The 23,816-nt window shown below is 34.3% G+C and overlaps 3 protein-coding genes and 1 long non-coding RNA gene across 7 annotated transcripts; 1 reads left to right on the top strand and 3 right to left on the bottom strand.

The window, feature by feature from the left end:
* Window positions 1-3,658: 3,658 nt before the first annotated feature.
* LOC7473412 (uncharacterized) lies at window positions 3,659-7,418 on the bottom strand. 4 transcript variants are annotated; one of them, XR_002983444.2, is made up of 7 exons: window positions 7,161-7,418; window positions 6,920-7,025; window positions 6,656-6,700; window positions 6,459-6,567; window positions 5,499-5,736; window positions 4,543-4,966; window positions 3,891-4,026 (listed from the first exon to the last, which is right to left on the bottom strand). XR_002983444.2 is itself a non-coding variant. In XM_002312500.4 (6 exons), the coding sequence occupies exons 1-6, from the start codon at window positions 7,290-7,292 to the stop codon at window positions 3,835-3,837; spliced, it is 738 nt and encodes a 245-aa protein (XP_002312536.3). In that variant the 5' UTR covers window positions 7,293-7,418; the 3' UTR covers window positions 3,659-3,834. The 4 variants fall into 4 exon arrangements, 3 of the variants coding, with proteins under 3 accessions (XP_002312536.3, XP_024463316.2, XP_052311375.1); XM_002312500.4 differs by lacking the exon at window positions 4,543-4,966 and having other exon boundaries at window positions 3,659-4,026; window positions 7,245-7,418; XM_024607548.2 differs by lacking the exon at window positions 4,543-4,966 and having other exon boundaries at window positions 3,659-4,026.
* A 143-nt stretch (window positions 7,419-7,561) lies between these two features.
* LOC112328482 (uncharacterized) lies at window positions 7,562-9,003 on the top strand. The gene is made up of 2 exons (XR_002983445.2): window positions 7,562-8,294; window positions 8,406-9,003. It is a non-coding gene; the product is annotated as an uncharacterized LOC112328482 (long non-coding RNA).
* A 163-nt stretch (window positions 9,004-9,166) lies between these two features.
* On the bottom strand, window positions 9,167-10,840 carry LOC7467498 (uncharacterized). Its single transcript, XM_002312501.4, has 3 exons — window positions 10,110-10,840; window positions 9,860-10,009; window positions 9,167-9,729 (listed from the first exon to the last, which is right to left on the bottom strand). Exons 1-3 carry the CDS (start codon window positions 10,746-10,748, stop codon window positions 9,439-9,441), a joined length of 1,080 nt encoding a protein of 359 aa, XP_002312537.2. The 5' UTR covers window positions 10,749-10,840; the 3' UTR covers window positions 9,167-9,438.
* Window positions 10,841-14,015: 3,175 nt separating this feature from the next.
* LOC18101559 (uncharacterized) lies at window positions 14,016-14,860 on the bottom strand. The gene has a single exon (XM_024606815.2). It carries the CDS (start codon window positions 14,434-14,436, stop codon window positions 14,086-14,088), a length of 351 nt encoding a protein of 116 aa, XP_024462583.1. The 5' UTR covers window positions 14,437-14,860; the 3' UTR covers window positions 14,016-14,085.
* Between the last annotated feature and the right edge of the window lie 8,956 nt (window positions 14,861-23,816).

The following is a 23,816-nucleotide window of genomic DNA, read 5'->3' on the forward strand; positions in this document are numbered from 1 at the left end:
TATAGCAATCAAAAGAACGAGGACAAAAACTAAATTAAAAAAAATGCAAAAAAATTAAAAGGGATAAAATTGCAAAAAAAATAAATAATAACCAAGAAAAGTACAAAGCATAGAAATAGACCAATTAAAAGTAGAGAGACCAAATTGGATAAAAAAATCAAATTGAATAAAATACGCAGGGATGAAATTAAAAAAAAACCAAACTTAAAAAAAGTATCAAAAGCTAAATAAACAATAATTAAAAAAAGGATGACCAAAATCGATAAGATTACAAACCGGAGGATACAATTATTTTTTTAGAAGTTTAGGAGTGTTTTTTCTAGGAAATGATAGAAAAAAGAGAGAATAAAAAAAACCTTCACCGCAACTCAACCGAACCTCCTCTGCGAGCATGTGCAACAAAGCTGGAAAGAGGATGACGCACCGCTCCCAACATCGCGACAAAAGCAGAACTTTGGCCACCACATGGTCCCCCACGTGCCACTTGAATGGTGCGGAGGCCATGACGCGCTGACGCATGAGCAACTTTTTTTTAATAATATTTAAAAACTTAAAATTATCAAGTCATCCCTAACAACACATAAAAATAACAACAAAATCAATAAAAAAAAAATACCACAGTACCCTCGCAAATAGCCTTTGTTTTTTTGAATTGCAAGGTTAATATATCATTTTATTTTGGTTTTTTTTTTTAAAGATGGGGAAGCCCTTCCATGCATGCATATTTTTTTTATCTTCCAATGGCATGAGCCTAACACAAGTGTTCATTTTTTTTTTTGAAAAAGACAAGAGTCATTCATCCAAAGATTATTTTTTTTTCTTTTAAGAGCAAAATAGTCATTATATTCTACTAGAAAAATATTTCTAGACTATTCTGTCTCTAATTAATTTTACATTGATGAATATATCTCATAAAAAAGATATTTATGTCCACAATTGCAGGTTTAATCAGTTTTTTGGCAATAACAAAATTATATTTACACTATTCCATCTCATAGTTTGTTGCACATAGACCTTGTTCATTTAGGGTTTTTTTTTTTTTTTTTTTTGTAATTAATGCCAGTCATTAGCAGTGCATAACATTGCTTAGATCTGATCTAATTTCGACTAAAAAAATATAAATCACATGGTTGGTAGATGGCAATGGGGGTTTTGTTGGATTCAAAACTTTTGCAAAAGATTTGCTGCTTGTTTTGGAGTGCTTGACTGCTATGTAAATAAACAAAAAAAAAAAAAGTGATTTTTCTACCTAAAACGCGGTAGGATAATTTTTCAGCACAAACCAATTAGGACAATTTGCATCAATTTAGATTAAATCCATTTATTATTATAAATATAAATCAGTTGATCAATTAGCGAAAAGAAGATTATCTGTTGCTGTTGCACATCGATTTTAAACCGAAACATATGGCTAGCAATATGTCCAACATATATAAATTATAATATTGTCACTAAATTTAAATAATTAATTTATTCGTGGCTTCAACGTTGTCCCATGACTCCTTTATATAATGTAACGTAAGACATGCAATCTGCTCAATGCTCAATCTCATCGTTAATCTCTTTTGTCTTGTAGTGATGATCTTGCTCCTCACAATTCGGATCAAAGATATCCGTAATTGGGACTTCGATGACACACACACCCCTACATTGCACGGACAAACACATATAACTAACCTGGACATAAGGTCACTAATCTTTGCCTACATTATTATTAATTTTTTTTTAAAAAAAAAACCTAAAGGGAGAGGAGTTCTAGTGTATGCCTCTTCACATCATACTATTCACTAAAATAATTTTTTTTTATTTTTTATTTTATTTTTCAATATTAATTTATTGAAAATTAAGTTTTATAATTTTTTCAATTTACTATTTATAAAATTATCTCAGATCATGATCTAAATCACGAATTTAAAAAGCTAACTCTAGTTTTTTTTTCTTTTTTCTAATTGAGAATTGAATTTCATAATTTGTTATAATTTATCTTCTTTCAAGTTATCATGATCTCATGATTTGGATCACGGGTTTAACAAGTTAACCCGGATTGACTTGAGTATTTTTGAGTTTTTTTTTTAATTTCACCGTTCAACATTGAGTTTGTTGGAAATTAAGTTTTGTAGTTTGTTTTGATTTGTTTCCTATAAGGTTATCATGATCTCATGTGTTGGTATGCAGATTGACAAGTTAACCCAGGTTGACCCAAATCGATCCAATATGTTTTTATCTCAATGTTTATTAAAAAAATCTCATCTTAAATATTTATTTTGACTCAAATTATATTTTTATCGGTCATCCAAATTATCTTTAGACCTATCAAGACAACCAAATCATATCAGATTAATTTCCTTGTAAATTTTTTTTTCTGCTACAAAAAATATTACCAACACCTATATATTTTTTTCATGTTATTTTTTTATATCCTAAGAGCATCTCCAATGAATAAGCTAAATGGATAGCCAAAAATAAAAAAAACCAATATTTTGGCTTTTCTTTGCTTGTTTTGCACACTCCAAGGGGAAAGCCAAACAAAATGCTAAAATGCCTTTTCTCTCCCATAAATGTTATTCCTACGTATCTCTCCAAAGAGCCAAAATCAACAAAGTAGGGCCACTAAAAAAATAAACCAATTAAATGTAGCCATGTGGAAAAAAAAATAACATCAAACTTATTAAGAAATAATAAAACACTTGTTTCTTCCACTTCAATATAAATGGCTCTTCAAATGGCTTTTTTCCATTGAAATAGATATGGTAAAAAAAGTTATATTTATATTATTTAAAATGCTATTTTATTAATTTAACTTTTTAAAATATCTTTTTGCATTGGAGATGCTCTAACGCAACATAAAACTAGTTAATTACTATATTCTATTCGTGGATGGCAACAGGCACAAGGATAATAGATTACTTGTGAATCTTGAACTCATTCTGTGGAGGGGTTCTCTTGTTTAAGATGAAGTTATCGAGACAAGAAAATGAAGGTTCCATGTTCCTTCCTATAATAAAACCATCGGTAGAGAGTGTTCTAGCGATCACAGAACTCTAATCATTTTTGGTTTGGCTTAAAACTTGTCTGTTCGACCAACCGCGTGCGGTAGGTCCTGGAGATGGCTGTAGTTTCTAGCCACTTACAACTTGTCCTTCCTTGAATGGAGGCATTTAAGCCAGCGTCCCCATATGCTACCGGAATTATACAGCTAACAACAGCCATGTCTTCTTTCAGGCAGCAAATTCTAGTCCTTTCCTTTCACTTGATTGGATTTGAACCTTGTGATTCCTACTCTTCAATTATGTGAGCTGAGGCACAATAGGCCATATCACTAGGTTCATACATACTGTTTCGCAACATTTCATCATCTCTGTCCCTACCCAGAAACAAGGCATTGATACGTGTAATGGCAAGAGCATGCTTTTGGTCAGCAACCGCAAAAATTAGACATCACCTAAGGCAGATATGTTTCCATCCCATGATTGTAAACATTACCAAAATGATCTCCTTGACAAATTGTTACCATCATCATCTGCACAATGCATTTTGTGGTTTGATCATTATAACGCTCCACTATCTTAAATTCACAAATCTGGCAACTGTTCGAACATGATCAGTTCCTGCAATGCTTAATGCCTATCTACTTTCCATCATAGCAACATGCCGCATATAGACATTCATGATCATCAGAGTTGCTTATAGAGTTAATCGAATAATGCTTACAAAAATTATCTGACAATTCCAGTTTAACAGTAGGCTTATGTGACACCTAACAAAGGTTTGGACTTGAAAGGGCATTCTCTCTGGTTCGCTCCAAGTCATTCATTGACCTTAAATCTACGGTGGTTACAAATGTTCGGAGTCCAAAGACGTTTCTCGATGGCGCATCCGACGCCTATGATGGGATCTTTTCTGGCTACGATTAAGTACCCTGGCAGGTTTGCCTGAGGCAACAGGGTGATGGATTTCCTCCACAGATGCCATGAAACCAAAAATACATTCTAGAGGGTCTTCCATTACATCAGCACCAGGTTTCATCTAGAACACAAGGATAAGATTAGATGATGTGATAACTAAGAAACCATTACAATCTTCAAGCAAGAATTTTAATATTGGACATGCATGCTCAAGAAGAATAGACAAATAGTTATTGAAGCATAGCTACATCTCTCACCCCTTTTCTTAGTTTTTCCCTGTTTTTCCTATACCAAAGTGAAAGACAGGAGAAAAATAAATTCAAAGCGATTGAAAAGGTCTGCAAAGAGCAACTTTATGAGCATGCTCCCCAACACACAAAAAAGAAAGAAAGAAAAGAAAACAAAGAAAGAAAAGAAAAAAACAAAACAAAACAAAACACAACAAAGCCTAGCCTAGCCTGTAACAGATGCAGTTGCTTGTTCATAAAAAATTTCAGTAGGTACAGTTGTTGTCCTTCCATCACAAAAGTACCCGAGGAAAACTTTCTTACCTGTGGCAAGCAACTTATGTATCCCAAGCTTGGTACCAAATCCCTACAAATTCACTTTTAAAGCCTAATATGCTCTAAAATCATACCTCTTCCAGCAGAAAAGCTTACTACAGTATACAATGGATCAACTACAGAATGTATTGACTCGTTAAAGGAGTAGAAAATCTTGTCCGGTGCTGCTGACAATCCTGTCCAAACTGGGGAGAAGGTTACCTCCTTTCCCATGAGAGTGCATTTGTTAAGTCCCAGTCCAGGCCCAAAGCCCTGGCTGTTTCCCCATGACTCCATATTGAAAACTATGGTTCTGAGATTTTGCATAAATGCCAAGTCTTGCCTGGTGGATGCTTATACATGCACTTAACCGCATAATTTTCTCCACAACATCTTGGCTCGTCTCATTTTCAAATATGCTGAGATACTGGGATTTTCACTTCTCTTCCCCCCTAAGACTGCCCTCCCTATCCTCACTCTACAGTTTCTGCTAGAGGGTGTAGAAGCCAAAAAAACAGCCTAATTTTTGTTTGCCCAAGAAGACCATGCAACTATGAGTTAGTCTACCCACAGCAACAGAAACATAATGAGAAAGAAGCGGCATCTAAATGTTTCATCAGATATCCAATGGATATGAATTATTCCTCATGATTCAGATTTTCTACCTCTAGATGTTTCTGCCTTCAGTGTATTGATGGAATAGAAAATAAAGCTCCCTAACAAATTCCAAATAGGCAAGGGTTTGTTAAACCAGTTCATAAAATGACTAAGATTTGTTTTATATATGATTTTTTCTTTTGAAGGCCTCTTCTTTTTTCCACATTTATCTGCATTGCCTGCTAAATCGAATGTATGAAAAAAATTGCATGTGAGGACCAAAAATAAAAAATATGAAAATCAATTGGTGACACTTCTAGTTGCAATATTAGGGATGTTTATCTGCAATTAAATACACTGTTTTGCATGTTCACTCCTGACTTATTATGACTCCAAAAGCCAGTAAAGTAGTCATGCCTGTGTTCAAATAGGAATATTTGGTCATTGCACTTACAGGAACTTTCTTGGACTCCACATCAGCCCTTTTGACATCAGAGTCAACGTGGGAAACATTGTGAGAATCACTGTCATGCGTTCTTTGACCATAAGCAACATCATCAACAAAGAAATTCCGATTTCGACGCCTTATTATTGGCCTGTCTGAGTTTGAGTCAACAAAAACATTCTCTGAATAGAAATGCTTATTCAAACGATGCATTGACCAAGGATCATCTTGATATTTATTTGCCATTCTGTCATTAGGAATATTATTCATCACTAATCAATAGATAATGATTCCTCAAGCAATGGAGCACAGATGTTGGTGAAATGGAATGTAAGGGAAAAAATGGAAAATGAAAAGGCAAAGAAAGAAATGCTTGACAGAGAGGAAGATAACTACTAGATACATTTATTATACTAGAAAAGACAGTGCTCAGCATTTAATAAGAGATTCATCAGGGTCCGGAGAACTGCTATTTATGTCACAGATACTTATCTTAGGATCGTTGGTGAAGATTCAGACAATTAGCTTGGAATGTTAGGAAAAAATAACCACATATACTTTTAAACTAGCTGGCCTAAAGCACCTCAGCAATCGTGTCAGTTCTAGTGGCCAACAAAGCTATAATTTCAGGCAAACTAAGGTTAACTGATTTATTTAACAACGTTGACTCGTCAGTTTTTAGAGAAGTTTGATTTCGTAACACCCAAACAAGCACAAATGATTTCAGAAAATAAGAGGTTTTCCTATTCACTTGATCTATCAATCTCAATCTTCTTGCGGAAAATTCAGGTTACAACTAAGTTCACCGGACACATAAACCAAAATACTCTGCAACTAATAAACAACACAGCTAGTTAATTTGGCTTGACAACATGCCAGTTCCTTCAAACAAGAAAACATCAATATATTCTAGTACATTGCAGAAAACAAGAAAACTTCACTACAAACAAGCAAGGTGAGGAGACCTACATATTTGCTAACTCCTTCTGCAACCGACTTCCATCCATAGCAAGAATATGATCAACACAGGTATCCAAAGACTTGTTAAATCTCCAGAATCCAAATAAAGCAGCAGCACCTGCAAATAGGCAAAACTTACAGATTTTTGTCATGTAAACCGACAATATCAACAAAAAGACACTAGTCCAAGGCCTTAACTGCATTACCTCCTGAAATGTTGGCTTGAGCAAACCGACTTAGCTTCCATGTTGCTGCCAGAATGCTACAAATGATCAAATAAGCAGTAGTAGTAGACTAAGATGATTCTGATGGCAGCGACAAATTCAGATTACCAAGTAAAAGAACAACATTAACAGCAGGAGAATGAAAACCAGCAGAAGAAGAGCAGACAAGCACGATGTTCTGTTTTGACCCCGGCGATTTACTGATTGGGCATATCTATATGCATAAAGAAGTATTAAAATAGATACCTGCCCAAGCAACAGCGGCACCGGTAATAACACCGGCCGTAAAATGCCTAACAGCCTTAGACTTGCATGTTTGAAGTATGTTCGCTTCTTCGAGTGTCAATGCCTCCTGTAGGAATTAACCAAAAAAAGAAACCCACCATGTGTTCACCCTATAAAAGCTTAACAAAAGGTTCTATTCTCATAAAAAGAAAAGAAAAGGTGGAAGGGGAAGGATTGAGATTTAGGGAGTAGGATCACTTACAAAAATCAAAGAAAGGGAGGAACCCATCTGTATTGGAGAAGATAAAAGAGGGTTAGAAGAGAAAGAGAGGATTTTATAACTTACCTTTTGGGACTTGAGGAGTTGTTCAAGATCAAATAATGCTTCGCCCATTTCCTCTAAAGTTCTTCCTTCGATCTCCTGTTTAATTTAATTGCAAACACACAGAATGTCACTGCCCACTGCTTTGCTGTCTGCGCTGCAGGTCTTAAAATTGCTGATGTTCGCTCGCATATAAGCAAGTATTGTATAATCTTCCAAATTGGAAGAGATGGTCTGAGAAATTACCGGGCCAGGCCCAAATTACAATGAGCCGATTAGACCATATATCATTACTTTTTCCGGCCCAAACGAAATAAATATGAAACCTTCCCTGCTCCCGCTCCTCCCAACCAAGAAAATGTCCGCCCACGCCCACGAAAATACGTGTCCCGCTCATTTCCACCACCCTACACCCAGCTGACAGCCTTCTCCTCCTCCTCCTCCGCCAACACCAACACCACCTCCATATCCCTCTCCCAACTCAGACAAATGCACCCAGCTCTAACTTCCCTCCTTCCCTCCTCTTCTTCCCTCGACTACGCCCTCTCCATCTTCACAGACCTCCCCACATGTGACAATCCTCTCTCCAACAAACTCTTCCGCTATTTATCTCGCATCGCCGAGCCTGAAACCGCTTTTTTAGCATATGATAAAATAAGGTTGAAGATGGCTTGCTTGGTACTGACAGTTTTAGCTTTCCTTCATTGCTGAAGGCAGCTTCCAGAACTTCTGGGTTGATTGAAGGGAAGGAGATTCATGGGATTGCGGCTAAATTGTGTTTTGATAAAGATCCTTTTGTTCGAATGGGCTTGGTGGGCTTGTATGCTGCTTTTGACCGGATTTTGAATGCACGTTTGGTGTTTGATAAAATGTCTTATAGGGATGTTTTTTCTTAGAGTATTATGATTGACGGTTACAGATGTTTACACTGAAGTTTAATTCTTTCGGTTGCTGAATTAGATATCTTTTTACTGATGTTAGTTTATTAACAGGTACTATCAGAGTGGACTTTATGATGATGTGTTGCAGCTTTTTGAAGAGATGAGGAATTCCAATTTGAAGCCAGGTGAAAAGGTTCTGTCAACCACAATATTGGCTTCTGGTCAAGCCCGAAATTTAAGTTGTGAAAAAGCAATAAATGATTTCATTATTGGAAATAATATTGTGCTTGATACTTATTAACAGAGTGCACTGGTTACCATGTATGCAAGCTGTGGCTGTTTGGATATTGCTGAAGAATTATTTACTAAGATCTCAACAAAGAACTTGGTTGTTTTAAGTTTTAACAGCCATGGTTTCTGGGTATTCGAGAGTTGGGAGAGTTGAAGATGCTCGCTTTGTTTGTTGCCATATGTATGAAAAAGACTTGGTTTTTAACAGACTTGGTTATGCTGAGAGTGATAAGCCTCAGGAAGCTCTTAATGTATTTAGTCAAATGCAAGTTTTGGGAATCAAACCTGATCAAGTTACTATACTGAGTGTAATTTCCGCCAGTGCTCATCTTGGTATTCTAGATCTCTTAGCGGGATGATGAGTGAGGGAAAAGGGTCATGCATCTGAATAGTTAAGAATCTCAAGTGTTTGTGAGGACTGCATACCTTTATAAAGTTGGTCTCGAAGGTTTATGGGATGGAGAATATTGTTAGAGACAGGACTCGATTTCAGCTTTACACCTTTACAAAGCTGGCGTGTGCTCTTCTAATGACTATTGGTGATTTTGATTTCACCTATCTGTATAGAAATTGTTCCTAATGGAGATAGTTTACAAATTTGGAACTGAACAGTTGAAGATCCTGTGGTGCTTGTTCATACACATTGTTCCTGTGAATACACGAGGAAAAGAACTTACTCAACCGTGGAAAAGAAAAGGTAAAAATCAATTAGACCTTTGTGAAAAAAAGGTAAAATCCAATATCAATTGGAGATTACCTTTTCAGCAAGAAAAATTAGAAACACTGGTCATGTAACATCAGTTCAGCGTGTACAATTCCAATTTAGAATATTAGAAATTGAAATTCTTGTCATCTTAGAATATCCAAACATCACTACGCACTTAGAAAATGAAATTAAGATTCAAGCAAAAACATGACAAGGAACTTGAAATGAAGGGAAATGGTCCTTGATACCCTTAGGTTTTTGTCTTTCTTCTCACAAGCAATGAGAACTGGAACTGTGCTGGAGGAATTAAGGCACCGCGTCTTCTATCAATATATTCTCTCTAAGTTGGGATGATCTTGACACGGTCTTTTACTGTAGAGACACTGTATTGGCGCTCAAAATCAGAGAACAACCAGAATCCTGGATTCATGCTTTTCAGAGCTCGTGACATTCTGAATTTGAAGACCCCTGCTACTGCTGAAAACAAGATTGAGTTATCCAACACCAACCTGCTCTCATACTCCAGAATCCATGTATTGGGATCTAATTGGACAACAGAGGCAGCCCAATTCCTGTGAACCCAAGAAGTGTTGGCTTTTCGAATTGAGTAGCCAATCTTCCCGTCAGACCACTTTAATACACAAAAAAATATTTATATATATCATGAATTTGATTGACAAAGGTAAACCATCTACTATTGTAGTTGTCATAAACTGCTACTAATTAGAGAAGATGCACATGCAACAAGATTTTGGGTTTACCTCTGTAACTCTGCCTGACAACACAGTAAATGATCGTGAAGAAAATTCTGTTTTGAGCAATCCTCCAGTTTGCAAAGGCCAGCCCCATATGCTCACCTCTTCCACTGCTGACTTGTACAAGACGCACCGTGAATTCAAAAGCAGCCCATCCTGCAGTTCATACTTATTCATGATATTATTGCGTTGAAAAATACCTCACGAATCTTTGAGCGAAATTTTTTAATTAATTCAGAGTTTAGGCAAATGAAACCTTGTTGATTTCCCATATTGAATTCATAAAGCTGCAATTTGAAACCTTCCCATCGGCAACAAAATCGTTCAATTCACTCTGCAAAAACCTTAGCCTCCGATTCGAATCTTGTACAACCCAAGATCTCTCACCAATACTTCTAATCATATCAGATGAAAACGCAGGCCTTAAAACCCTACAAACCCCCCAAGAAAACCCATTTTCCACACCATAAAGCAAGCTTAATCCCCAAACCAGGCTAAAAAAAACACCCCAAAAACCAAAAGGCCGCGGTTCTTTCTTCTTTTCTTTCTTTTGATCCAGAGTCAATCTTGCTGTTGATTTGAGTGTTGGAGAGTCCATTTTAGGACAAGAACTTGATCTCGGTGTAGAGATAACTGAAGTATCAAAAGAAAGGGGAGAGCATTCCACGTTGGCGCGTGAAGAAGAAAGCTTGGTGAGAGAGGACTTTTGAATGCTGACTGGCATGAGGTCCAGGGTAGCATTGATGCTAGCTAAGCAAATATCACAGTTGCAATTGGCACCTTTTCTGCAACCAGGGAAGTAACAGCTATCTCTTTCTTCCATGGCCGTGTTGTTAGTGTTGGTGGCGCTTGATTTCATGGAGAACAGTGATGTTATCGTGCTGTATGCTTTCATAGCTGAATTAACTGTTTCTGCTTGTTTGGTCAGGAAGAGAATTTTAAGCGAGGAGGCGATTAGGAGACTGTTCGAAATTTGAATACAACGGTCATGTACGGGCGATTTTACGAGCACACTTAAGCTTTACAAAATGACTGAAATAGCCCCATTACCTTTTGTTTTCTTCGCAATTCCCTTTCCCTTTCCCTTTCCCTTTGTCTAAAGGAATAAAGAAAGCAAAGCAAAGAAAAGGGTTATTGTTACTACAAGTTTTTTCTACCTTCAAATTTTAACCCTCCTTCCTCCTCTCTTTCATCGGTTAAAGTTTATCTCCCAATTCTCATCATTTAGGAATTAGGAGCGGTTTGAAGTTGCGGTGGAATTCATGTTTTATGATTTAAAAAAAAAATATTTAAAATATTTTTGATGTGTTGGTATTAAAAATAAAAAAATATTATTTTAATATATTTTTAAACAAAAAATAATTTAAAAAACAAATTAATATACGAGTATTCACATTTAAGGTTATTATTAAATTTCCCTCCTCGACTTAATTTGTGCAGTAAACCACTTTAATTATTACCCTTGCAATGCTTTACCTCGTAGCAAACATCTTCCTATATTTACAAATGATTTAGATCCGTGACTTTCTTGGAAGAGAGATTAACATCACACTTACCAATGTAAAAATAATTATTCGAGGTTAGATTTCATTACTCATATAAGTAAATCTATAACTTACATATAAAAATATAAATTTATTAACCGAGGCATTCAATTCAACTAATTATCTTTGTCCCACGTCACACTTTTTAATATAAAAATGATTCGAGATTAAATTTCATCACAAATAGATATTACAATTTCATAATTTTTATATCAAATTATGAACTCTATCAAAGTATTTAATTCAACTAAAATATTTTTACTACATATTCAATCCAGTTTTGGTCTAAATACACTAACATCATATGACCTATAGAGTTATCTTAAGAAATCAATTAAGAAATATTCTCCAGAATTTAATAAATACATTAATTATCCCAAAAAAAAAAAAGAAGAGGAAAAGGAAACACGCGCTGGTTAATTCTTCTTCTGTGTGAATTAGCTGTTCAACGAATAATTCCCAATTTAAATTGATGAACAAATAAACCAGAACCCTGCCGCAGTTCGATCTTGATAACGCTAATTCCAACAATCTCTCTGGAGAAAAACGAGGTGCGTATTTTAAAGTTATCTGCATCTGCTTTATGCTAGTAGAAATGAAGACCGCACGGGGTTTGATCAGAGGTCAACCTTTCTTAAGGTGCCAGAACACAGTCCGAGTATCCGATCGACACCTGCACCCTTTTCCATTTCTTTTTCCTGTCCTAGAATCTTACAAAGATATATGTATTGACGAGACAATGTACATTTGTCTGCAATGTAAACAGGAACAAAAATAATGTCAAATGTTCTTATTCCCTGGGGAATCAGGCATCTATCTCACGTCTGATAATTAATGGTGCTCCTTACGGAAACGAAGCAATCTTTTTGGGCACTGCCAGCTCGTATAAGTTCTGGAATCCAATTCGAGATGTCAAGCCATTACAACAAAACCAAAATGCACGGTGCGGTGCGGTGCGGGTTAATGCAAAACAGACACCTGTTATAGATTGAACGCAATGCCAGTTTCAATCGACCGAGATGTTTGACTTATTCTTAGACTGGAATCATAATACCTAATCACATGGAAGATGATTGATTTAGTGATACCTCCACTCGAGGATGCTGCTTGCTTAGGCTGTACTATTTCTTATACTACAAAAAAAAAAAAAGTTTAGCATTGCGATTGTTTTTTTTTTTTTTATTAACTTGAATGTACAGACAAACTTGCGCGTACCTTGACTAATTTCACGAGTCCTGAAGTTAACGATCATGTAAGCCTCCAGTGATCATCATATTAGCAACCACATGACTCGAACCTAAGACCACAGAGAAAATAAAATTTTTAGTCCCAAACTCTTACCACTGGGCCACTATTATATAGTTAATTAAATTATATAATCGTGCCTCCAACTCTGATTTTATAGAAAATAAAATAATGTTTTTTTATTTATTTTTTAAATAAAAATTCATTACACAACAATTTTAATTAATATGAAGCACACAAGTAAACTGATAATTAATGAGATGATCTTGGATTGTTGGAGTCGAAGATTTCCGGGGCACACACATTTATTGGACATGTGAAACATTGATGTTACATGTAATGCATGAGTGTCTGTTTGACTATGTGGGGACCGACTACTTTAATCCCCTCGCTCATTTCCCTCGCCTTGCCCTGGGGTTGGCATCGGATAAAGAAAGCTGTCTTAATCACGAGAACTAGTTACGCTTAATTAACCAAAATATTAAAGCCCAATTTTGGAGCAAATCCGATGATCATAATTTGATCCATCAACCAGCCAACTTGAACTGCTATGTCAATCCGGAGCAATGAACATGTCGGAGATTTTTTTATAGAATTACTTCGTCGTCAATCACCAGTTATTGTGGAAGAAATTATACCCTAGCTTAAATAATTGGAGCCCATATATAATATATATAAGCATGATGTCGAACTAGTACCTTTTTTAGTCTTAAGTATTGTGAATAATTATAATTAGCGTGTCACCATTTCTTTTAACCTCCTCGTAAACATGTATTGGGAAGTTGACTCGTACTTCTGTATTAAAAAAATATAAGATTTCTTCATGGTTGGTTTTTAGGAGCCAGCAGAGCCAGGTGGGAAAAAAAAATACGCGTGGCATCAAGAAACCAAAGGGCTATTTGTTTGTACCATTTCAGTTACTGTTATTTATTTATTTGAGTTCCTATGAGTCGACCGCTCAACATAAAATAACGATGGTATCACTAAATGAATTTAAAATGTTAAATCTCTGCGTTTCACTAAGCAACAATTTTTTTTTTATTAGCGTTAATTTAAAGGATGAACAGAAGAAATCTCAAGCTTTTCAGGCATGACTACCTGCCTGGCAATGGTTAATTAGTTTCTTGGATGGCTTGGGGGGTGAGGGGTGATAATGATATAAGCCAGAGGAAAGAAAAACTCTCAACTCAGTTCTTAGAACTAGTGTTGACGCAGAGTTGAGAAAGGAAAAAAGGGCTTCTTTCATACCGCTTGATCAATTAATATGAACTTCGGGTTTTCCTTCAAAATTTCTTGCCTCCTTACCCCTTAATTAGCGAAGAAAAAGTGATGAAAAGCATACCAAAGACCAAAGATCAAGCGAACAGTTAAACTAAGAAGAAGCCTCGAAAGACTAGCTATCAATATTATTTCTGCGAGGAAGAGTCCTCTCCTTAATTTTATTTATTTTTTGCTCAATTGGTACAGTTTTGTGGTTGCCGACCTTGAATACTTCTTGGAAGAAGATTTTGATGAAGACAAGTCTCCTGACCGTCTTCTCAGCATCTGCCTCATACCATCAGCAACTCTAACTGCTGGATTCGAATTGAATTTACCACAAAATGACATGTGAGCTCTCACAGCTTCTTCCATTCCAGATTGCGTTTTACCCCTGCTAACTTCATCTCTAACAGCTTCTGAGCACAATCCACATAGCCACTTGCCATCAAATTTGGCCTTCACTTCACTAATATATTCTTGGGTGCAATCCTCTTTCAGTTCACAACACTCACACTGGACCGATTCAATCTCCATATCCCTTTCTTTTTCCCTGCTTGAAGAGGTTTATGAATGAGAAACAGAACTCGTTTCAAGTAAAGTGATGGCGGCAAGAGTACGGTATATAATTACAGGTGCTTTGATATGACTGAAATGATAAAACAGAACTGGGTTTCTTTTCTTAATTTCTTTGTGATTGACGGACTTCTTTGGCACAAGAACTAAGTGTGTGTTGTTTGGTGTTATGTGAGAGCTTTTATGGTTGGTTTGGAAGAGAGAGGGCTTAGAGCAGGGAAAGCTGCCATAATTTCCTCCATGTTATAAGGGACATGGAGCAGTGACAATTGAGACAAGGTGGTCGGAGGGGCCTCAAGACTTGCCCTTCCTAGAATTTAAATCTAAATTCAGAGGACTTCAAGTCTTCAATAAAACCATTCTTTTTAGCCCTTTGTCATTTTGTTCGTAATTATAAGTTCTGACACTTGTAGTAGTTTTTCTTTATTTGATTGACAGTTACATTCGGTTGGTGTTTTGAATAGGGCTTGACTTGGCTAGTGGCTTTACATGACTTGTCTGTCTCTGGCTCGGAACTTTTTAGGCTAGGCCTTAGCTTGCCCTCTGGGCTTAGGGTTGTTATTTTTCTCTGTTGTCGGTACGCCGGGGCTTGTTTCTTTTCTTAGCCCCGTTTGGGATCGTGTTTAATGAATATTAGTTAAAATTTAATTATATTTTTATATTTTTAAATTATATAACTCTTAATAAAAAAATACTTTAAAAAACAATAATGCCTTCTCATTCAATGAATACGCTTTGATTGTATCAAAACTTACTATAAAGTCAACATCACTATCACACTTTATTGACTAACTGGCCTTGGGGTGGTTCAACAGCCAATGATGGATCCAATGGAGATGAATTTGCCATGGTTATCTGTTAAAAAAAAAAGGATTGTTGATAATGTGTGTGTGTGTGTATGTGCTCCCGAGAGAATTGAAACAACACTCACAAATATACAGTGCTGTTTACTTTCTAGTTTCTCGTTATAAAAGTATTTTTTATTATCTTGTAATATTATTATTTAAACATAAGGATAGTAGATAGAAGAAGAAGAAGAAGGTGTCACGTTATCCTGGAAGAAGAAAATATAATACTGACCTCAGCAAACCACAAATGTGATCATAGACGGCCATTTACACTTACTGGTTACTGAGTTCTGCTATTTACGAAATGATGAAATACAATTTCGAACAAAAAAATATTTTTGTTGTCTTTGATGAGAAAAAGGTACCATTACTGTTTATGTCACGCCAAGAATTCTTAGTTGATTTTGAACCATGAAATGATTTTTACTTGATACATTGTAATGATTTCTTATTAGCTTGTAAACTTAGTGATGAGACATAAGCTTAGCAGCAAAACGCATCAGCACCCTCAACAAAATCCAGGACCGGTTGTGCATCTCTCCTCGATATATCTCAGTCATGCGTCCCTCCTCGAATGTTATGCTCCTCGACATAAACCGTGACTATCTAAAAGCATTTGGTATGCTTTGATGGATGAATAATACATCCCATTTCAATGAACAACTGATAATGATGTCTCGGAATCTTATATACTTAAGAATAAGGTTTTCTGAAGGTTGAATTATAAGTTAATCAAATATTCATTTAAAAAACTTTTATTTTTGAAATAAAAAAACATTTCTTGATAAGTGTCTTTGAATATTATAAAAAAAATTCTCCTTTAAAAGATTTGAGAACCATCAGATAATAAGAAAATAATAATAATAAATATAATAGAGAATATTAAATTCTAAGAAAAAGGTTGTTTTTATATTGAATATAGATGTGTTTTTTAATATAAAATCTTGAAGTTTTTATCTGAGTAGTCCAATGAGTATTTATAACTTATGAATCTTAATTATCTTTTTCTTGAATAGGGGGGCTTGAGAGTCATTTTACTCTATAACATTAACAAGGAATAAAAATCTCTTGCACATGCATTGATAAGAGGAAATATCATTTACACATGCATTAACGAGAGAAACTATCTCTTCTACATGCATTAATGAAAGAAAAAAATAATTGAAATTTAAAAGGAAGTTAGAATCCAAGGGATCAGGCACACCCCTTGAAGCTAGACTTGGGTGGTGTTGGGCACTCACCCAACACCTGAGTTTGAATGTGCAATTCGAACCCACAAGATACTGGATATTGAACTCACAAGTATAGATTTATTCTAAAGTAAATATCTTTCTATCAAATATTTAATAATATTGATATAAATCATGTTCCATAAACAACATACAAGTATGAAAATTTTTCATTTACTAGTAATATATGTTGTTAATGTTGCCATATGTACAGTGACATCATTAATTAAACGGACTATATGATAACTTTTCACAAAGTGCAAAATTCATATCTTGAAGATCATCTTTACCATAGTTTCATTTAGAAAAGATATTATTAATCTTTAATAGATCCAAAACTACATATATTATGCAAAAATGATTATTTTGCACCTTTTTCGCCACAAACTCATGTGAATTCAAGGTAATATAAAAGGGTTTAAGTCCTAAGATAAGGTCTATATACTCTCTCTCTCTCTCTAGACTTTTTTCACTTTTTTCTCTTTTTTAAATTTTGCTCTTAAAACACATACAAAACAATCTTATGAAGTTCTTTCCTTCATTATCCGTGCTACCTTGAGTATAGGTACTCTATCATTTCAAGAGACTTTTCTTTATTTTACAGGTTTTTTTTTTTTTTACAAGAGTCTCAATTTCTCTGTAATTATAGTTTGTTTTATCATAAAATAAGCATATTTTCAGTGGATGTTTTTTCTCGACCTGGTCAATAATATATAGTTAAATTAATAATTATAGAAATTATAATGTATTTTGCTTAATATGTTAATTAACCTACATTAGCTAGTGAATCTTTTGTGAATATATTCATTCTGCTGCCAAGAAAATGGGTTAGGAAATTTCTTTATAGTGACAACGGGTTAGGAGAAGTTAAAGCGGTAAAGTGCTGTGAAGTCTAAATGTTGTATGCAAAAGATTTATAACAATAATTTCGATTAGCTGCATGAGTTGATGATCAATCCTGTTAATATAGTACTGGACATAAATGCTGGAAAAGAGAAATTCTGTGGTTATGGACAGTTGAATGTGACCGAACAGGGGAGTTGACGATCTGGGTATGGATATCGATCTCTATCTTGTCTTGCAATAATTTTAACTTTTTGGCACGACTATTAGTTCAAACTTGTTTTCAATGTGGAAGTTAGGTTCATGTGATTATAGTCAAAGTTTCACACACGCATATATATATATATATATATATATATATATATATATATATATATCATGTCTTATAAAATGAAAATCGTCTCCTTTATATAAAAAAAATTATATTTCTTTAATATCTTGAAAGAACTCATTTTACTTAAGTCCCTATTAACTTTAAGCGGTTATGAATTACACACATGTGTTTGTGTGTGAGCTTGTAATTTATTGCAATTTTAGCCAACATCACATCATTCCATGCAAATTATTGCATAATTCATTGAACATTTTGCCGTTTTGTTCACATCCATAATTCATGAGTTAGTTCAATTTTTTACGCTAAGCAATTTTGTTATGGAAAATAAAAAAAACAAGCAATTTAGGATTTATAAGAATGTGATAATAGTTATTTTTTAAAATATATTTTAGCTTGAAAATGTATATAAATAATATATATTTTTATTTTTTTAAAATTATTTTTAATATCAATATATTAAAATGATCTAAAAAGATAAAAAAATATTTTTAAATAAAAAAAAATCATTAGGAGTAGTGTTATATACGTAGTCTCTCTATTTTTCCTTTAAAATTAGGTGACGTGAGACTGACCTTGTCTTAGCATAATCGGAACAGAAGCTTTAAATTATTACGGGTTTTTCTAGTATTTTCCATCTTCTTAAGTCTGCGGTTGGTTTAGGGTTACTTTCTGTCTGCCCATGCTACCAAGTTGCTTTCACCTCCAACCACTGCATGTAGTTTATATTCTCATTCATTTTGACTACAATTTGGCACCAGCCTTCTCAATTTTATAACCATAAATTAATGGCTGATTATATATAAATCAGCCATATATATAGTTAATCAGTGATTTGATGATTGTCAAGTGTTGATTCAATGACAAGAAATTAACTGCACCTCTACCATATTTACTCCTTGTAATTCCAGGTTGCGTTGTTTTTGCTAAAATGAAAATTTAAAGCTGCATGGGAATAATCTGTCTTTGATTTGATTGGATAAGATAAATAAATATAACTACAGCGCACGCATGCAGAGGCTAATGTGAGGATACATTGTGAAGATTTTGGTTTTCTTCAAAGGCTTTGCATCGAGCCCGAAGGAATTATATTGATGCTGATACTGAATTTAAAACGATAGGTTGACCCATAATGACGAGTACTCAGCGCTACCATATCGAATCAACCATTATGTGTTTCTGCCTCGATGTGCAGGTCATAATTCCCAAGGAAAATCTGCTGAAGGGATTCAGGTTAATTATTTGGATGAGATTGTAAATTTGTAATCCATATATATAACTTCCGATTGATTGCGTTTTTTAAGCAGGCACATTTCGCAGTCAACAAAATAAAGGGCGATTGTTATCAAATTCTAAAAAAAGTCAAAAGAGGGCATTGATTGATAGATTTAATACTCTGATTAATTACCACTGGGAAGAGTTTTTTTTATATTCTATCCGAGAAAAAGCCCTCTGATTAAGGACTTAGATCAGTTCAATTATTGCAAAGAACCAGTTACAATATATAAAAATCCAACGAGAAAGAGCAATGTCAAGGAAGGAAGGATAGACTGGAGAAATTTTATATTTAATTTTGTTACTGACTTTTAATAAAATTAATTATAAAAAAGTAGTGTTTACATTGTGGCTCTCTCCGAATCCCGAAGTAGTGGTGCTCGTTTCATGCAGCGAGTGTAATCATGGAGAGGCTAGGCTTCTTGTCACAGCTAACACCTAGTATCCTGTTAATTAGGACCTGTTTGGTTGCAATCGACACCTAACTTGATTAATTAACGCGGATTAGGAGTCATCTAGGTGGTGGTCCAGTGCTAAGAGTTTGGGACCAAGAGGTTTGCTATCTCTGTGATCTCAGGTTCGAGCCCTGTGGTTACTCATATAATGGCCACTGGAGGCTTACATGGTCGTTAACTTCAGGGTCCGTGGAATTAGTCGAGGTACGCGCAAGCTGGCCCAAACACCCACGTTAAACTAAAAAAAAAAATTAACGCCGATTAGGCTCCATCTTTTCTTCACCTCAATCATACCTGTGCGCTCTCGCCCCTTGAAAAATCAAGGGCTTATCACGTTATCCTTTTCCAATTGGTTTAAATAATATCACTCTTAATGTTACCTGATAGTTTCTATATTGGATTTTTTTTATATAAAAAAATAAATACTCAAGTTTTTCTAACGTATTTTTTTATAAAAAAATCATGATTATAAGTAAAAAAAATCAATGAATATATTTAATTAAAAAAAATTAAGAATAATGCACTCAAACCCGATAATATTTATTATAATGCAAAGGGATATTTATTATAATTTCTACTTCATGCCTCTGTCTGAAAATAGCTACTACTTCATATATGCCCCTCAGGCCCTCACCTTAGATTCTATTTACATATGCGCGCGTGCGTGGGCGGCCTTAAGGGACATATAGAAACAAAACCTTCAACTTCAAGATCATGTTTTATTTCATAGAATTTTGGATACATTGTATATGTGCATGCTGCGATTAATTAAAAGTAAACATCCATTTTTTTGCACTGAACACTTTAGGCATTGGCTATTATTATACGTACATTGTCTTCTCCCATGTGAATCAGGAACTGCATGCAGTCAAGCTTCGTGTCCTTAACGAAAGAATAGAATACATGTCGCAAATTGCAATAGGCCACGGACAAGCCACGGCCAGGCATGTGGGGCTGCTTGGCCTGAAGCATCCAATACATTTGAATTCAAGTATTGACATAGTTATAGAGTTAGGCCATTCCTGCACATACAGACATGCAAGGCTTGTCCGGTAGATGTCCGGCAATTCCAGTGGCCACAATGGGGTCTCCAATTTTATCTGATATATTTTTATGTTTTAAAAATATTTTAAAACAAATTTAAATATTTTTTATTTTAGATTAATATTTTTTAATGTTTTCAGATTATATATTTTGATGTGTTTCTGAGCAAAAAAAAAAAATATATATATATATATATATATATATATATTTTAAAAAGCAATTACAACCATACTCTTAAATATCCCCAATATTCTACTTAAATAAAATTGGGTACTTCAATTCCAGTGGCCATTTCCATTTATGATTAATCAAACTGATTTTGAGAATGTTCCATCGGTTAATTTATTCCTACTTCCCCCCCCCCCCCCCCCCCCCCCCCCCCCGCGGAAAAAATTAATTAAATTTTTTTAAAAAACCCGATGTAATCCAAAAATAATACATGCTTACCAATTCCTCCCTAGTTTTTCTTAGCTGCCGCCCCCCACCCCGGCCCCTCCTATATATATATATATATATATATATATATATATATATATAGAGAGAGAGAGAGAGAGAGAGAGAGAGAAGAATAACAAATTAAATCCCGTCTAATCTTTTGCCTAGCGAATCTTATGACATTGTTAATTACCTTGTGTTTATAGCAGTGGAGCTTAGTTAGCCATGTAAACAATTTGCTTCTCATCTGCTTCTGCATAAGCATCCAATTTCCAACATATGGATTTTAGCTCTATATCCATTGTTCTGAGGGTCAATGATTCTTCACATGGGATTTTGTTTGGTTTCTCCATGATCTTATGGAGGCAGTGTAAAAAAGAGAGAGAAAGAAGAGGAAAATAGTGGGGAGTTTGAGTTTTTTGAAAATTCAATGCTCTTCACATGGCATCCCACATGCATTTCTCTTCACAACCATGGATTTTTTTTCCTTCTCACCCAACCAATTTCTTGTCACCTCCTCCCATTAAGAATAAATTGCTGTGCTTTTTGCTTGATTATATCCAAATTCTCTACTCAGTCATTATTATGCTCTCCGATTCGCCAATTGTCTTCCATATCATAATTTTCCTTCAAAATACAATAATGTACAAGAATAATGATCTCACTAATTAATTGGGTTTTTTTTTCCTGCCATGTAAAGTGGATTTGTCTAGTTATGCACTGCCGCATGAGTTTATATATTTAGTACGGCTTTCTTGAATTTGGTATAGCCTTTTTTTTAAAAAAAAAAAAACTCAATTGATTAGTTGTTACTAGTTTATTTACCATGTTTCTGCTGCAGCTTTGATTGAAAAAATTAAATAAAAACTGAGCGTTAAGAAATAACATCTAAATTGTGAAAAAATATTTCACAATATTATTAAATTTGGTATAATAATTTAAATTTAAGAAATTTTGACTCTAACTTTTTATTTAATTCAAATTTTAAATTAAATCATGTGAGAGTTACTCGATACGATCTTGCTCACAAGATAAATCTTGAAAAAACAAAAAACATTATCATATTCAACTAAGACAACCCGTAAAACTTGTAACCCAAATTATGAACTTTATTGGATTGAATTAATTTTTTTATATTTTTTTATATGATAAAAAATAGAAAAATTAATTAATCACAATAAATCTAATATCATATGATAAAACTAATTAAAATTTCAATATTAAAAGATGAGATTAGAAAATAAAAATAAAATAAATAAAAATTTAAATTTTATTTAAATTTTTTTTATGTTTTGAAAAACAACCGTTATGACATTCTCGAACTCCATGAATGAAAACTTTGTTGCATATGTCCAGCCAATCAGCACCTCATACTAAATTAATATAAAATAATTAAAAAAAATATTAACTTGGTTAATTATTCAGCTAGCGAACTATTAAGTTTAGTTGTATTTATAATTTATTTATTTTTCAAGAAGTAGAGGTATTTTTAAAATATCAATTTATATATTAATTAAGACCATATCTTTGTTTGTATGTTACTTCAAAAATAAATCTTTTATATTATTTTGGTCTACCGAGGGATATTAAATTTTCCTTAACGTTGGATAGAAGGTTCAGATTAGAGAACTGAAAAGGAAAAGAAATATCCTTAATCACCTTATCTACACCTCAAGATCAACATGGCTGTTATTTATCTATCAGAACTCAACATTAATTTACAAAAGAAGAACAAAACAGACCTCAAAATTAAGGACGTAGCGGATCGCACAAAACCATGGGCCTGCAATGATTGGATGTGTGAAACCTTTGTGGTTATGCAGTTCTTTATTTATTCAATCTGTTCGCAGTATCATGTGTTTGCTCGGCCTTTTTTTATTAATTTTGCTTCAATCATTAGCGACTCAACAACTATTTCAACTCCCTTCTCCCCCCATTCCAAAACTGTTGACTTCGTGATCGCTCTGCTACCTGATGATCAATGGAGATCCTAGACTGGTATAAGTATAACCATCGGTTTTTGAAAGTTGCTATGCTTCTGCTATACATGCACACACACATACTGTAACATGCAAGAGATATAAATATTCACACGCATCTCTGTGCCAGGCCAAGTGATCTCTACTGGTCTACGCGGAGCGAAGCATTCAGTTTCAGTGCGACAACATGTGCGTTATCCATTGCATCACCTTCAAGTTTTGGGATAATTAGCTTAGACTTGATTTAGTTCATTAAAAAATGGAGTTCTAAAGAGCTCATGGATGATTTGTATAGCCACTTGATATTCAATTTGAAAAGGGTTTGTTTTTCAAGAACAAAAACTAATCGGGAATATCTGAGACAGTGGACTTGCAGACTCATCGGAACCAGAACTCAGTTATTGATAATTTGATTGATTTTGACTGGAATAAACACGTTCAAACCAAAGGCAAAAGCTCTGTAGGGCATAATACCATACACAAAGAGTCAGGAGGTGGAATTAATTTAAGCTTACAATTTTGCATCCTAGTGACGAAGATTTACTCAAATTGATGTGCATGGTTACTTGATAAAATCAAAGAAGGATGACGACGTGGATATGAAGTCGTGATTGAAGCACAGCATGTATGGATTGTCGGCAAGAGAGGAACCTTAGTATAGTGTGTTTGAAAATGTATTTTTACATCTACTTGAGTATATGTCTAGTATGAAAAAAAAAAACATTAAATTAATAATTTTTAAATAATTTTGATATATTAATATTAAAAAATAAAAAAATCTAAAAAAAATATTATTTTATTATACTTTTAAACAAAAAAACTTTTTAAAAAAGAAGCAATTTACACCGACATTTGCGTTAGCTTGATGGGCCATGGATGCTTGATTGTGAAGAATTGAGACG

Source organism: Populus trichocarpa, chromosome 8, assembly GCF_000002775.5.
Source record: "Populus trichocarpa isolate Nisqually-1 chromosome 8, P.trichocarpa_v4.1, whole genome shotgun sequence".
NCBI classification, from domain to species: Eukaryota; Viridiplantae; Streptophyta; class Magnoliopsida; order Malpighiales; family Salicaceae; genus Populus; species Populus trichocarpa.